The following is a 16,837-nucleotide window of genomic DNA, read 5'->3' on the forward strand; positions in this document are numbered from 1 at the left end:
GGGACAAGGGTAAGGCTGCAGGGAATGACAATGAGGATACTAGGAGGGATGAGGAAGGCTACTGAATGATAGACAGGAGATGAAAATGGAAGGCTAAGAAGGAGGACACCAAGGAGATACAAAGGGAAGGCTGCAGAATAGGACACATAGGAGAGGTAAGTGAAAAACTGCATTGAAGAAACTCCAAGGATGGACAAGATGGAAGTGGAGGAGGAGAAGCGGAAATCCCAAGAATGACACAAGGGTGATGAGGATTCTGGGCGTTGTAACAATTTCATTGCAATTTTCAGCTTTATTTTACATGTGCAAACACTGATTGAATGGTTGGCCTTTATTGTTGGTGTCTCATTGACATCTCACGAGCCTATAAATGCAAAAGATTTAGAGTCATAATCTCTTAACATCTCTTACAAGATGGAGGACATTTCCAGCTGGCATCATGAAGTGATCCTCCCGTTGGCTTGATCCTGGATTCGCGGCCAGTTCGTCAGTCGTTGATCCCTTCCCGATTCTTCGCTATTTGTAATTACAAGTGTTGTCTCCGACTGTTGAAGTGGTGCTTCTGTTCAGCCTATTTCATGTTGTCTCTCTTATTACAGCATGTAATAAGGTATTTTGGATATGCTTGTGTATCATTAAATATGACAAAGATGGAGGGGTTCTCAAGATTGTCCACTAAGCTGTCATACCGCTGTGGAACATCACCAACTGTATCTGGCTTTATAGGAGGTGTTTTCATGTCTTCTCTACCCACAGTAAACTCTCCAGTCAATACCTGGGCAACCAAAATGTACTTGTTGCCACTACTGGACGGGGTTGAATATCTCTCTCTCGCAGATATTGTAGCCTCCACAGCAAAATACACACCATGCCCGTATTGAGTGGCTGATGGGAGAGAAAGAAGAATTAGAACTGAAAGGAAGACTGAAGGAAAATAGGAACAAGATGAGGGTGGTCCACAGATTAAATCAGCATAGTGAAGAGAGCATGACCCAACTGAGAAAAAGAGGGAGACCCAACGACGGAGGGCGGGCAACTCGGCGGAGACTAGGAGGGCGGGCGACTCGGTGGAGACTAGGAGGGCAGCGACTTGGAGACTAGGAAGGAAAGCAATTCGGCGGAGTCTAGGAGGGTGGGCGACTCGACGGAGACTAGGAGGGCAGGCGACTCGGTGGAAACTAGGAGGGCAGGCAACTCGGCGGAGACTAGGAGGGCAGGCGACTCGGCGGAGACTAGGAGTACGGGCTACTACGCGGAGACTAGGTGGGCGGGCGACTCGGCAAAGATTAGGAGGGAGGGGACTCGGAGGAGATTAGGAGAGGGACACGGCGGAGATTCGGAGGGCGACATGGCGGAGATTCGGAGGGCGACACGGCGGAGATTCGGAGGGCGACACGGAGGAGATTAGGATAGCGACACGGCGAAGATTAGGAAAGAGATACCGCGGAGATTAGGAGGGTGATACGGCGGAGATTAGGAGGGTGACAAGGCGGAGATTAGGAGGGCGTCACGGCCGAGATTAGGAGGGCGACACGGCCGAGATTAGGAGGGTGACTCGGCCGAGATTAGGAGGGTGACTCGGCCGAGATTAGGAGGGCGACTTGGCTGAGATTAGGAGGGCGTCACGGCCGAGATTAGGAGGGCGACTTGGCCGAGATTAGGAGGGTGACTCGGCCGAGATTAGGAGGGTGACTTGGCCGAGAATTAGGAGGGTGACTTGGCCAAGATTAGGAGGGCGACTCGGCCGAGATTAGGAGAGTGATAAGGTGGAGATTAGGAGGGCGACACGGCGGAGATTAGGAAAGGGGCACTGCGGAGATTAGGAGGGCAACACGGCGGAGATTAGGAATGTGACACTGCGGAGATTAGGAGGGCGACTCGGCCAAGATTAGGAGAGCGGCACGGCTGAGATTAGGAGGGTGACACGGCTGAGATTAGGAAGGTGACACGGCGGAGATTAGGAGGGCGACACGGTGATTACGAGGGTGACAGTGGACATTAGGAGGGTGACAGAGGAGATTAGGAGGGTGACAGTGGAGATTAGGATGGTGAAATGCTGAAAATTAGGAGGGTGACACAGTGGCGATTAGGGTGGAGACATGCTGGAGATTAGGAGAATGAGATGGTGGAGATTAGGGTGGAGACATGCTGGAGATTAGGAGGATGACACATGGAGATTATGGAGGGGACATGCTGGAGATTAGGAAGATTCACATACTGGAGCAGGAGTATCATGTTTTTACCAGATAGTTCTTACCGTTTTTTCCACAGAAGCTGCGATTAAATCCATGGTGACAGATCTCCTTGGCACCATTTTCTGTGGTCCCGTGGTAAAGTGTGCGCTCGATGGGGGTCTTGGGGCAATGCACCATGCTTGCCTTTTTCAGCTGGTATTGCTTATAGAGCAATCCATTTTGCACCTTTTGCACCTAAAGAAGCAGATATTTGTGAATGGTGGTGGGCAAATGGCGTCTAATCACTTGCACTTTTACAGGGGACCAAAGGGCATCCGTAACCTTTAGAAGCCATGTTTTGTCCCATTAAATTCTGTATAGTATGCTACATCAAGGCACACGAGTGGCAAATAATTACCTGGAGGACCTGAGTGACAGCTCTCTGTCCCTTTAGTGTGCCAAGGAACTGGTGGACAATGCTGTTATATTCCTCTGACGTCTCCAACACCGGAATCAGAATTACTGACTGTTGCCGGTCTAAAGTCATAAGCCCAGACCTGCTTTCTCCATGGAGGACACCCAGGATCTGGGAGAGTTCTTTTTGGCTGTTTAGGGGGTTTTGTAGGAATCCTTGTATCTGTGTCTGTCCTTCGTATTCGCTGATTGTCACCTTGTGCTTTTTCTCCAGAGCAGAGAGTATTTCTGTTTTATACTGGAAATCATCTACTCCATCCAGAGTCAGGGTGCACAGTTTTCCTGACACTGCCTTCCTAATGGCTGCACATGCCACCACTAAACTGGTCTCATCCCCCGCTAGTATTTTTATTTCAGCAGTGTCCCAAGCTTTTACAATCTCATCTCCAGAAATATCATTAACGTCTGCTTGACCAGGAGATGTCTCATCATAAGCCCAAGAGTTTTGCAAAGACATTTCTAGAGCTCTCTGTAAAGGTTCTTCTGCCTCCACCAAGACTTGTTCTTGAAGAGAAAGTTGCAGTGCCCTCTGCAGGGCCTTTTCCTCATCCACAATGTCTGTGTCTACGGTGTCCATGGACATCTGTATGGCTAGTAGCAGCTGAGCCTCTTCATCTAGTTGTCTGTCTTGAAATTCATCTCTGGACATTTTGCACACCTGGTGAAGCTCTTCATCCTCCGTTTCGGAGGAGACTTCATCTTGGCATTTAGCAGAGGTGTCGGTATATATGTCTAGGTCTTCCTCTTGTTTAATGTTCCACTCGCTGGTCATGGCTGGAATTTCTTCTTTATCTTCCTCACTCTGTGGATTCTTCAGAAGAGAAGCAAACACCTTTATATCGTCTGGGGGTGAAGGAAATTGTGAAAAAAAAATCAATGGAAGAATTCATGTGTGTCAGTGAAGAGATTAATCAAGCTCCTGAGAATACAAGGAACCCAATGTAGGACTGGAAGGACATATGTACTAGAGTGCATAATCATAGGACTACAATGAGATTTAGAGAACAGTAGCTATGAAGAAGGGCTCCTGTAGACAGGTGGATTATCCGGACCTGTACTATGCGATTTATCATTGAACAGCATACAGAAAGCAGACTAACCCATCTTAAGCCTCTTTCACACTTCTGTTTTTACAATCTGCACAGGATCCGTCAAAATGTTGAAAAGACGGATCCTGTGCAGATTGTAAAAAATGAGTGCACTGGGTCTGGTTTTTTGACGGACCCGTCGAGGCTATGTGCACCTGTTGTGTATGCATCTTCGCAGCGGTTTTCCGCTGCGAAAACGCATACACAACACAACCCATGTTAAAAATAATAATACAAAAAAAATCATGTTATTCTTACCTTCCGGCGTCACCCGCAGCCTTCCTGATGCTCGTGACGCTCGCGATGCTCCTGTTCCCAGTAATGCCTTGCGAAATGACCCAATGACGTAGCAGTCTCGCGAGACCGCTACGTCATCTGGGGTCATTGCCGCGATGCACTACTGGGAACGGGAGCATCGCGATCATCGGGAAGGCTGCGAGGGATGCCGGAAGGTGAGAATATCAAGATTTTTTATTTTTTTTAACATTATATCATTTTACTATTGATGCTGCATAGACAGGATCTGAAGTTGAAGACCAAAAGATATCTGGAGTTGGAGGAGGAAAGGGAGGACCAAACAGAGAGGAGAGACTGGAAGTGGAGGAGAGGACAGAGAGGAGAGTCTGGAAGTGGAGGAGAGGACAGAGAGGAGAGGACACAGAGGAGTGTCATGGTTAGGACATGGTTCATGTCCTGTTCTCTCAGAGGAGTCTGGAGGTGCAGGAGAGGACAGAGAGGAGTCTGGAAGTGGAGGAGAATACAGAGCAGAGAAGTGAGGAGGTGGAGTGCAGAGAAGGACAGAGAGGAGTCTGGAGGTTCAAGAGAGGATATAGTGGAGTCAAGATGTGCAGGAGAGGAGAGAGAGGAGTCTGGAGGTGCAGAAGCAGACAGAGGAGTCTGGAGGTGCAGGAGAGGACAGAGAGGCGTCTGGAGGTGCAGAAGTGGACAGAGAGGAGACTGGAGATGAAGGAGATTACAGAGAGGACTTTGGAGGTGTAGGAGAGGAAAGAGATGAGTCTGGAAATGGATGATAGAAAAGGGAAGAGCCTGGAATTGAGAGGACTCTGGGGGTGCTGGGGAGGAGAAGGCAGAGGAGTCTTTAGGTGCAGGAGAGAACAGAAGAGTCTGCAAGTGGAGGACAAAAGAGAAAGCAGAGGAGTGAGGAGGAGGCGTGCAGGTAAGGACAGAGAGGAGTCTACAGGTGGAGGAGAGGACAGAGGAGTCTGGAGGTGCAGGAGAGAATGTTACAGAGGAGTGTTGAAGTCCAGGAGAGGACAGAGATGAGTCTAGAGCCTAGAGCTGCAGGAGAGGACAGAGAGGAGTCTAGAGGTGCAGGAGAGAACAGAGAGGAGTCTAGAGGTGCAGGAGAGGACAGAGAGGAGTCTAGAGGTGCAGGAGAGGACAGAGAGGAGTCTGGAGGTGCAGAAGCGGACATAGAGGAGTCTGGAGGTGAAGAAGCGGAAAGAGAGGAGACTGGAGGTGAAGAAGCAGATAGAGAGGAGTTTTGAGGTGCAGGAGAGGACAGAGAGGAGTCTTGATGTGCAGGAGAGGACAGAGAAGTGAATGGAGATGAAGGAGAGGAGAGGACAGAGAGATGTCTGAAGTGGAGGAGAGGAGTCTGGAGGTACAAGAGAGGGCAGAGAGAAGTCTGGGGGTGCAGGAGAGGATGGAACATAGGAATCTGGAAGACCAAGAGAGGACAGAGAAGACTGTGGAGGTGCAGGAGAGGAGAGAGAGAGGAGTCTGGAGATGGAGGATAGAAAAGGGAAGAGCCTGGAGTTGGGAGGACAGAGATGACTCTGTGGGTGCAGGGGAGGAGAAGGCAGAAAGGAGTCTGGAGGTGCAGGAGAGGACAGAGGAGTCTGCAACTGGAGGAGAATAGAGAGCAGAGAAGTCAGGAGGTGGAGTGTAGGTAAGGACAGAGAGGAGTCTAGAGGTGAAGGAGAGGACAGAGAGGAGTCTGCAGGAGGAGGAGAGGACAGAGAAGTCTGGGGGTGCAGGTGAGGATAGGGCAGAGAGGAGACTGGAGGTGCAGAAGCGGACAGGGAGGAGTCTGGAGGTGCAGAAGGGAACAGAGGAGCCTGGAGGTGCAGAAGCGGACAGAGAGGAGTCTGGATGTGCAGGAGAGGATGGAACAGAGGAGTCTGGAAGTCCAGGAGAGGACAGAGAATAGACTGGAGATCAAGGAGAGGAGAGAGAGATGTTTGAAGTGGAGGAGAGGCGTTGGAGGTGCAGGAGAGGATAGAACAGAGGAGTCTGGAAGACCAGGAGAAGACAGATAAGAGTGTGGAGGTGCAGGAGAGGATGAGACAGAGGAGTCTGGATGTGCAGGAGAGGACAGAGAGGAGACTGGAGATGAAGGAGAGGGGAGGACAGAGAGATGTCTGAAGTAGAGGAGTCTGGAGGTGTAGGAGAGGATGAGACAGAGGAGTCTGGAGGTGTAGGAGAGGACAGAGTGGAGTCTGGAGGTGAATGAGAGGAGTCTGGAGGTGCAGAAGCGGACAGAGAGGAGTCTGGAGGTGCAGGAGAGGACAGAGAGGAGTCTGGAGGTGCAGGAGAGGACAGAGAGGAGTCTGGAGATGAAGGACAGAGGAGGACAGAGATGTCTGGAAGTGGAGGAAAGGTGGAGATTATAGAGAAGAGTCTCGAGTCAGAGGAGATGAAAGGGTAGAGAGGACAGAGATGAGACTGTAGGTGCAGGAGAGGTAAGGATAGCGAGAAATTTGGAGGTGCAGGAAAGGACAGAGAGGAGTCTGGATGTGGAGAAGAGAGTGGAGATGAGTCTAAATGTGCAGGAGAGAACAGAGAGGATGGAACAGAGCATCTGTAGGTACAGGAGAAGAGAGGACAGAGTCTGAAGGTGCAGCAGAGGATTGGACAGAGAGAACTGGGGAGATGGAGGAGAAGATAGGGATAAATCTGGAGGTGCAGTAACGTATGGAACAGAGAGGAGTCTGGAGGTCCAAGAGAGGAGTCTGGAGGTCCAAGAGAGGAGTCTGGAGGTCCAAGACAGAAGTCTTGAGGTGCATTGAGAGGATGGAACAGAGAGGAGTCTGGAGGTGCAGGAAAGGATGGGACAGAGAGAAGTCTGGTGGTGCAGGAGTGAAAAGGGCAGAGAAAAGTCTGCAAGTGAAGGACAGCACAGAAATGAGTATGCAGGCAGAGGAGAAGGAAGATGAAAGAACAGAGAGAGAAGTCTGGAGGTGTAGAAGAGAAGACAGGGGAGTTTGGATGTGCCGGAGAGAAGTCTGGAGGTGTAGGTGAGGATAGAGAGTAGTCTGTAGGTGTAGGAGAGGATGGGTCAGAGAGAAGAGTTGCATTAGAGGAGAGGTCAAAGAGAAGTCTGGAGGTGGAGGAGAGGATCAGACGCAAAGATGTTTGTAGGTGCAGGAGGGGATATAACAGATAGAAGGCTTGAGGTGCATTAGAAGAGAGTAAAAGGAGGAGTTTGGAGGTGGAGGCGAGATGATGGCTGAGAGAAATTTGTAGGTACAGGAGAGGACAGAGAGAAGTCTTGCTGTGCCGGAGAGGATGGGACTGAGAGGAGTATGGGGTTAGAGGAGGAGGAAAAGGAGAGAAACCTGGAGCTGAGAGAAAAAGAGACAAGTCTGGAGGTGCAGAAGAGGATAGGATACAGACACATCCAGGAGAGGATGGGACAGAGAGTAGTCTGGAGGTATCAGAGAATATGTAGTCTATAGGTGCAGGAAAAAATGGGACAGAGAGAAGTCTGGTGGTGAGGAATAGAGAGGGCAGAGGAACTGTAGGTGGAGAAAAAAGAAAACAGAACAGAGAGAGAAGTCTGGTGGTGGAGAAGACGGTAGTTTGGAAGTGCAGGAGAGGACAGAGAGGGGTCTGGACGTGCAGTAGAGGATGGGACTGAGAGGAGTATGATGGTGCAAGAGTGGAGAAAAGAGGAGGTGGGAAGTGAAGGACAATATAAAGAGGAGTCTATAGGTGGAGGAGGGAGACAGAACAACGAAAAATCTGGTGGTGGATACAAAGTACAAAGAAGACAAAGTGGAGTCTAGATGTGAAAGAGAAAACAGAGGAGTCTGGATGTGGAGGGGGAAGAGGACAGGACAGAAAGGATTCTGGAGGTTGAGGTGGAGGAGGACAGAACAGAGAGGAGGTTGAAAAGACAGAGGAATCAAGCGGTGGAGGGAAGGAAAGAGAAGTTTGAAAGTGGAGGAGAGGATAGAATGTAATCTGAAGGTGGAGGAGAGGAGAGGACAGAGAGAATTCTTTTTTAAAATGTGGTCTCTTGATATATTTTTTAAAATGTGGTGCTCAAAACTGGACACAGTATTCCAGATGAGGTCTGACCAAAGAGGAGTAGAGGGCAGACCTCATGTCAGACTAACCTAATTTCCTTCAATGACAGAATCATTGACTGGGTGGATCAGGGAAATGCTGTAGGTATAGTATATCTTGACTTCAGTTAAGCATTTGACAAAGTATCTCACACAATCCTTATTGAAAAATTGACTAAGTATGGAATGGACAAGGCAACTGTTAGGAGGATTCATAACTGGCTTAGTGATCGGACCCAGAGAGTGTTCGTAAATGGCTGCACATCCAGTTGGAAGAATGTCTCAAGTGGGGTACCACAGGGCTCTGTCCTGGGCCCTGTATGATTTAGATGAAGGAATTGAGGGGAAACTGATTAAATTTGCTGATGACACAAAGCTAGGAGGGATAGCTAATACTAGAGAAGAGAGAGAGAGGATTCAAAAAGATATAAACTGGAGCAGTGGGCAGCAACTAACAGAATGGTTTTTAAAAGGGAGAAATGTAAAGTACTACATCTGGGCAATACAAATGAAACAAAGCAAATACAGAATGGGAGGAATAGGGCTAAGCAACAGCACATGTGAAAAAGACTTGGGTATACTAATAGATCATAAACTGAACACGAGTCAACAGTGTGATGCAGCAGCAAAAAGGGCAAATACAATTCTGGGAAGTATTAACAGAAGCATACAGTCTAGATCACGTGAAGTCATTATTGCCCTCTACTCCTCTTTGGTCAGACCTCATCTGGAATACTGTGTCTAGTTCTGGGCTCCACATTTTAAAAAGACATCAACAAACTGGAGCAAGTTCAGAGATGAGCAACCAGAATGGTGACCGGTCTGCAAACCATGTCCTATGAGGAACGATTACAGGATTTGGGAATTTTTAGTTTGCAAAAAAGAAGACTCAGAGGAGACGTAATAGCAGTCTACAAATATCTGAAGGGCTGTCACAGTGTAGAGGGGTCATCATTATTGTCAATTGCACAAGGAAAGACCAGAAGCAATGGGATGAAACCGAATGGGAGGAGACACAGATTAGATATTAAAAAAAACATTTCGAGAGTGAGGGTGATCAATGAGTGGAACAGGCTGCCACGAGAGGTGGCGAGTTCTCCTTCAATGGAGGTCTTCAAACAGAGGCTGGACAGACATCTGTCTGGGATGATTTAGTGACTCCTGCTTTGAGCAGGGGGTTGGACCAGATGACCCAGGAGGTCCCTTCCAACTCTACCATTCTGTGATTCTAGGTGGAGGATAGGATAAAACAGAGAGGAGTTTGGAGGACAAGACAGAAAGGAGTACATACTTGTGGGGTGGTAAAGGTTGTAGGTGATTAGCTATAATAAGTGCGTGGCCAGCTTAACCCTTTCCTGACATGTAATGTCACTTTTGGTAAGGAGTTGTGGATTGCCTGCTGTATTATAGAGCTGGCCCATGTGTAAACACCATGCTCGGAGCTATCCATGGTTGTGTCTTTTTAACCCCTTATATCATAGCGTCCCCTTAGAGTTCTCCTCCCTTGTTCCCCCCTTCCCGGTAGCGGGGATGCTGAGTGCTAATGGAGTGAAATGATAACCAGGTGACTAGTGAATTCCTTGTGGCTACCATCTATGAACTCCTAGACCCCGCCAGAGGAATATCTTCCAAGTAATCATAGGTTCTCGGAAACTAAATAAAATCCAAAAGACTGTGCAAAAAATTGAAAAAGGCATCTAAATTTTTTATAGCTTAGTTTTAACAATTTGTTGATTAAAAAAAGTAGAAAACATGTTTCTATCACTGCAGTCTGAACTGTCACCAAATCACATTATTTTTGTCAATGGAAAACTTTAAAAAAAATTATGGCTCTTGGAATACGGAGATGGAAAAACAAATGAAAAGGCTAAAAATGGTCCCAGTTATTATTATTATTATTTATTATTATAGCGACATTTATTCCATAGCGCTTTACATGTGAGGAGGGGTGTACATAATAAAAACAAGTACAATAATCTTAACCCCTTAGTGTCAGAGCCAATTTGGTACTTAATGACTAAGCCAATTTGCAGCTTAATGACCGGGCCAATTTTTACAATTCTGACCACTGTCACTTTATGAGGTTATAACTCTGGAATGCTTCCATGGATCCCGCTGATTCTGAGATTGTTTTTTCGTGACATATTGTACTTCATGTTAGTGGTAACATTTCTTCGATATTACTTGCGATTATTTATGAAAAAAATGGAAATATGGCAAAAAAAATTAAAATTTTGCAATTTTTAAACTTTGTATTTTTATGCCCTTAAAGCAGAGAGATATGTCACACAAAATAGTTAATAAATAACATTCTCCACATGTCTACTTTACATCAGCAAAATTTTGGACACAACATTTTTTTTTGTTAGGAAGTTATAAGGGTTAAAAGTTGACCAGCAATTTCTCACTTTTACAACACCATGTTTTTTAGGGACCACATGACCACATCACATTTGAAGTCATTTTGAGGGGTTTATATGATAGAAAATAACCAAGTGTGACACCATTCTAAAAACTGCACCCCTCAAGGTGCTCAAAACCACATTCAAGAAGTTTATTAACCCTTTACGTGCTTCACAGGAACTGAAACAATGTGGAAGGAAAAAATGAACATTTACCGGTAACTTTTTTTTGCAAACATTTTACTTCAGAACCATTTTTTTTTTATTTTCATAAGTGTAAAAACAGAAATTTAACCATAAATTTTGTTGTGCAATTTCTCCTGAGTACACTGATACCCCATATGTGGGGGTAAACCACTGTTTGGGCGCACCGCAGAGCTCGGAAGAGAAGGAGCACCGTTTGACTTTTTCAATGCAGCTGGAATTGGCTGGAATTGAGATGGGACGCCATGTCGCGTTTGGCGAGCCCCTGATGTGCCTAAACAGTGGAATCCCCCCACAAGTGACACCATTTTGGAAACTAGACCCCTTAAGGAATTTATCTAGATGTGTGGTGAGCACTTTAAACCCCCAAGTACTTCACAGAAATTTATAAAGTAGAGCCGTGAAAATAACAAAAAAATCCTTTTTTTTCCCTCAAAAATGATTTTTTAGCCTGCAATTTTTTATTTTCTCAAGGGTAACAGGAGACATTGGACCCCAAAATCTGTTGACCAGTTTGTCCTGAGTACGCTGATACCCCATATGTGGGGGGGCACTGTTTGGGCACCCATCGGGGCTCGGAAGAGAAGGAGCGCCGCTTGGAATGCAGACTGTGATGGGATGGTCTGCGGGTGTTATGTTGCGTTTGTAGAGCCCCTGATGTACCTAAACAGTAAAAACCCCTCACAAGTGACCCCATTTTGGAAACTAGACCCCCCCAAAGAGCTTATCTAGATGTGTGGTGAGCACTATGAACCCCCAACTGCTTCACAGACGTTTATAATGTAGAGCCATGAAAATAAAAAATCATATTTTTTCCACAAAAATGATCTTTTCACCTCCATATTTTTACTTTCACAAGGGTAACAGGAGAAATTGGACCCCAAAATTTATTGTCCAATTTGTCCTGAGTACACTGTTACCCCATATGTGGGGGGAAACCACAGTTTGGGCGTACGGCAGAGCTCGGAAGGGAAGGAGCGTCGTTTTGGAATGCAGACTTTGATAGAATGGTCTGCGGGCGTTAGGTTGCGTTTGCAGAGCCCCCGATGTACCTAAACAGTAGAAACCCCCCACAAGTGACCCCATTTTGGAAACAATACCCCCCCAAGGAACTTACCTAGATGTGTTGGGAGAACTTTGAATGCCCAAGTGCTTCACAGAAGTTTATAATGCAGAGTCGTGAAATTAAAAAATATATTTTTTTTCCCACAAAAAAGATTTTTCAGCCCCCAAGTTTTTATTTTCACAAGGGTAACAGGAGAAACTGGACCCCAAAAGTTGTTGTCCAATTTATCCCGAGTACGCTGATACCCCATATGTGGGGGGGAACCACTAATTGGGCGCACGACAGGGCTCTGAAGGGAGGGAGCACCATTTGACTTTTTGAGCGCAAAATTGGCTGTGGCGTTTGGAGACCCCCTGATGTACCTAAACAGTGGAAACCCCCCAATTCTAACTCCAACCCTAACCCCAACACACCCCTAACCCTAATCCCAACACGATCCATAATCCTAATCACAACCCTAACGATAATCACAGCCCTAACCACAAAACAACCCTAATCCCAACCCTAACCATAACCCTAATCAGAACCCTAAATCAACACACCCCTAATCCTAATCTCAACCCTAACCTCAAACCTAACCCTAATCCCAACCCTAACCCTAATCCCAACACTAACCCTAATCCCAAACGTAACCCTAATGACAACCCTAATCCAAACCCTAACCCTAATCCCAACTCTAATCCTAACTTTAGCCGCAACCCTAGCCCTAACTTTAGCCCCAACCCTAACTTTAGCCCCAACTCTAACCCTAGCCCTAACTTTAGCCCCAACCCTAACCCTAAATTTAGCCTCAACCCTAACCCTAAATTTAGCCCCAACCCTAACCCTAAATTTAGCCCCAACTCCTCTAGCTGCCGGCCGGCAGATCATGGCGGGCGCACTGCGCATGCGCCCGCCATTTTCTTACCGGATGAAGAAGCCAGCGGGCAGGAGGGGACGCAGGAGGACCCAGGGATACCGGTAAGTATAACAGGGTCCCGGCTACCCCCGGCAAAGATCTTCCGGGTGCCGGCCGGCGGGCACACTGCGCATGCGCCCGCCATTTTTTGGCCGGAACAAGATGGTGGCGCCCATTGGGAGCCACGAGGAGCACCGGGGGAGACTGGCGAGTATCGGGGGGCGATCAGGGACCCCATTTCTCTGTCCTCTGATGTGCAATCACATCGGAGGACAGAGAAATTAAATGGGAAATCGCTTTTTTTTTTTTGCTACCGCCGGTAAACGGTTAATTACCGGCAATCGCAACCCGGGGGTCGGTAAAAAAAAACCCGAATCATGTTCTCTGGGGTCTCGGCTACCCCTGGTAACCGAGACCCCAGAGAAAATCCGACTCTGGGGGGCGCTATTCACTTTTTCCACAGCGCCGTTAATTAACGGCGCTGTGGTTTAAGTACCCTTAACTGCCGCCGTTAAAAGGCGTATCGGCGGTCGTTAAGGGGTTAAACAATACAAGTCACGACTGGTACAGGAAGAGAGAGGACCCTGCCCGCGAGGGCTCAAAATCTACAAGGGATGGGTGAGGATACAGGAGGAGAGAGGACCCTGCCCGAGAGGGCTCACAATCTACAAGTTGGAAGATTTCTTAAAAGCTTTACTTATCATATGTAATGTGTCGCTCACCTAAGTCTGCAGCACGTTGCTGTCGCACGTCTGCCGCCTCTGACAACTCTTCAGCCATTAAGGACTGGATAGTAGAAGTGTCAGGGATGTGAACAAAGCTCCAGGGATCCGCAGACTACAGAAGACCAGAGAGTTTGTATGTTACAAGGCGACTTTCCATTCCTGGTGATATAGAAGGGTCAGTGAAGAAGACTTTACCTTACAGCCTGTGACTTTCCAACTGAGCTGAGATATGTCGATGATGCACTGGTTTTGGTGTTCTGTCTCCAACACTACCCTCTGACCCTCATCTTCTAGTAGAAACAGTGACACCCCCGGAAACTGCAAAGTCACCATACGATAGGACACAGAGGACAGGATGTGCCGGAGAAGTTCCACCGCTGTCCTGCAAGAGACTGCATCTCCTGTCACCTAAAAAAAAAATGGAAGAGATAAGTAGTCCAAGGCAGCAAGTCATCAGTCACAAGAGGAGGCAGCAAGAAGTCAATCACCACGAGAGGAGGCAGCGAGAAGCCAGTCACCATGCGAGAAGCCAGTCACCATGCGAAGAGGCAGCAAGATGTCAATTACCATGAGAGTAGGCAGGGAGACATCAATCACAACGAAAGGAGGCAGCAAGATGTCAATTACCACAAGAGGAGGCAGAAAGACTTCACTATTATTATTATTATTTATTTCTATAGCGCCATTGATTCCATGGTGCTGTACATGAGAAGGGGTTACATACAAGTTACAGATATCACTTACAGTAAACAAACTAACAATGACAGACTGATACAGAGGGGCGAGGACCCTGCCCTTGCGGGCTTACATTCTACAGGATTATGGGGAAGGAGACAGTAGGTGGAGGGTTGCAGGAGCTCTAGTGTTGGTGAGGTGGTAGCTTCGGTGGTGGTGAGGAGGCAGCGGGGTCAGTGCAGGCTGTAGGATTTCCTGAAGAGATGGGTTTTCAGGTTCCGTCTGAAGGATCCGAATGTGGTTGATAGTCGGACGTGTTGGGGCACATAATTCCAGAGGATGGGGGATATTCGGGAGAAGTCTTGGAGGCGATTGGATGAGGAGCTAATAAGTGTGGTGGAGAGAAGGAGGTCTTGGGACGACCGGAGATTAAGAGAGGGAAAAGAGATTAGTTCAGAGATATATGGAAGAGACAGGTTATGGATGGCTTTGTAGGTCAGTATTAGTAATTTGAACTGGATACGCTGAAAGAATGGGAGCCAGTGAAGAGATTTGCAGAGAGGGGAAGCGGAGGAGTAGCGAGGAGAGAGATGAATTAGTCGGGCAGCAGAGTTAAGGATGGACTGGAGAGGTGCAAGGGTGTTAGCAGGGAGGCCGCAGAAAAGGATGTTGCAGTAGTCAAGGCGAGAGATGATGAGGGCATGCACAAGCATTTTAGTAGATTGACGGTTGAGGAAAGGACGGATTCTGGAGACATTTTTGAGCTGGAGGCAACAGGAGGTGGAGAGAGCTTGGATGTGCGGTTTGAAGGACAGGGCAGAGTCGAAGGTTACTCCGAGGAGGCGGACTTCCGGTACGAGGGAAAGCATGATGTCATTGATTGCGATATATAGGTCAGGTAAGGAAGATCTATGGGATGGAGGAAAGATGATGAGTTCAGATTTGTCCACATTGAGTATGAGGAAGCGAGAGGAGAAGGAGGATATGGATGATAGGCACTCTGGGATTCTGGACAGCAGAGCGGTGACGTCTGGGCCAGAGAGATAGATGTGAGTGTCATCAGCATAGAGGTGGTACTGGAATCCAAGGGACTTGATGAGTAGTCCCAGGCCAAGTGTATAGATTGAGAAGAGAAGGGGTCCTAGAACAGAGCCTTTCTATATCTTTCTGCCTATCTATGACAAGAGGCAGTAAGTCATCAGTCACCACAAGAGGAAGCATTGAGAAGTCAGTCACCATGAGAAGAGGCAGCAAGATGTCAATTGCCATGAGAGAAGGCAGTGAGACATCAGTCACTACAAAAGGAGGCAGAAAGAAGTCAATCACCATAAGAGGAGGCAGTGAGACATCACTAACTACGAGAAGAGCCAACCAGAAGTCAGTCACCACAAGAGAAAGCAGCAAGATGTCAATTACCATAAGAGGAGGCAGCGGTACATCAGTCACCACTAAAGGAGGCAGCAAGATGTCAACTACCATGAGAGAAGACAGCAAGAGATCAGTTACCAGTAGTGATGTGCGAGTGTGCTCGTTACTGGGTTTTCCAAGCAAGCTCGGGTGATCTCCGAGTATTTTGGGCGTGCTCGTAGATTATGTTTGTGTCACCGCAGCTGCATGATTTGCGGCTGCTAGACAACCTGAACACATGCAGGGATTGCCTGTTTGTTAGGAAATCCCCACATGTGTTCAGGCTGCCTAGAAGCCACAAATCATACAGCTGCGGCGACACAAACATAATCTATGAGCACACCCAAAATACTCGAAGACAGCATGCTCGGAAATCTCGAGTAACGAGTATATTCGTTCATCACTAGTTACCACAAAAGGAGGCAGCTAAATGTCAATTACCACAAGAGGAAGCAGCGAGAGGTCACTAACTACGAGAAGAGACAGCGAGAAGTCAATTACCACAAGCTGAGGCATTGAGGTGACAGTCTCCACGAGAGCAGGCAAAGAGATGTTAATCACCATTAGAGAAAGTGGCAAGACAACAGTCACCATGAGAGTAGGCAGCGAGACGTCAGTCACATTGAGCAGAGGTAGTAAAATGTTAGTCATGACAGGAAACAACGAGACATCAGTCACCACAAGAGGAGGCAACGAGATGGCAATTACCATGAGACGAAGCAGTGAGACAGTTTGTGATGGACCGGGAGCCCAAAGAGGTGGATAAAGCAGAGCAGATTGCCAACACCTACGAGGCCAATCATAAACCGGAGGTGCGTAAGCCGGTCATCACCAGCGGGAAAGGGGCTAAGCCATCAACCAACATCCCTAACCCTGCAAGCCAATCTTCCGGAGGCCTTATCCCCTTTGTCAACGCAAGGCCTACATCTGATCCCCGCAAGTGTTATTTCTGCAGTCGGACTGGACACCTCAGCGCCACTTGTCTGGACAAGCAGAAAAAGAGCCTCCCATGCCCAGGGCCTAATGCAGCAGTTCTTTTTGTGAGTGGGCCGATTGGGAGGGCCTGTGAAAATTTGCAGTCTGTTACCGTCTATCATTATAGGCCTCAAGGACACCAGGGCCGAACGAACCCTCATCTGACCCAAACTGGTGTCCCCTGAAGAGATTATCCCAGGGAAAACCCTGACTGTCACCGGAATTGGGGGCATCCGCTTTTCCTTGCCAATGGCCCGGGGGTTTTATAGATCAGGGTGCTGGGAGTGGGGTGAAGGAGGTGGGGGGTGTGACGGGGTGTACGGCAGAGCAAGAAGGGACAACAGGCCAAGGGATGATTCCACAGATTTATTATCAAGAACGCTGGAACAACACATGCAGGTAGATCTACAGAGTCCACAATTAGTCCAACGGAACA

The 16,837-nt window shown here is 47.7% G+C and overlaps 1 protein-coding gene across 1 annotated transcript in view; it reads right to left on the reverse strand.

The window, feature by feature from the left end:
• Window positions 1–316: 316 nt before the first annotated feature.
• PARP10 (poly(ADP-ribose) polymerase family member 10) overlaps window positions 317–16,837 on the reverse strand; it is a 164,945-nt gene continuing 148,424 nt past the window's right edge. The window contains exons 6-10 of the mRNA XM_077271604.1: window positions 13,540–13,752; window positions 13,342–13,456; window positions 2,593–3,491; window positions 2,258–2,429; window positions 317–885 (exon numbers count right to left, since the gene is read on the reverse strand). Coding sequence (XP_077127719.1) covers window positions 572–885; window positions 2,258–2,429; window positions 2,593–3,491; window positions 13,342–13,456; window positions 13,540–13,752 — 1,713 coding nt within the window. The 3' untranslated portion in view covers window positions 317–571. The remainder of the gene's footprint in view (window positions 886–2,257; window positions 2,430–2,592; window positions 3,492–13,341; window positions 13,457–13,539; window positions 13,753–16,837) is intronic.

This window comes from Ranitomeya variabilis, chromosome 6 (assembly GCF_051348905.1).
Source record: "Ranitomeya variabilis isolate aRanVar5 chromosome 6, aRanVar5.hap1, whole genome shotgun sequence".
NCBI classification, from domain to species: Eukaryota; Metazoa; Chordata; class Amphibia; order Anura; family Dendrobatidae; genus Ranitomeya; species Ranitomeya variabilis.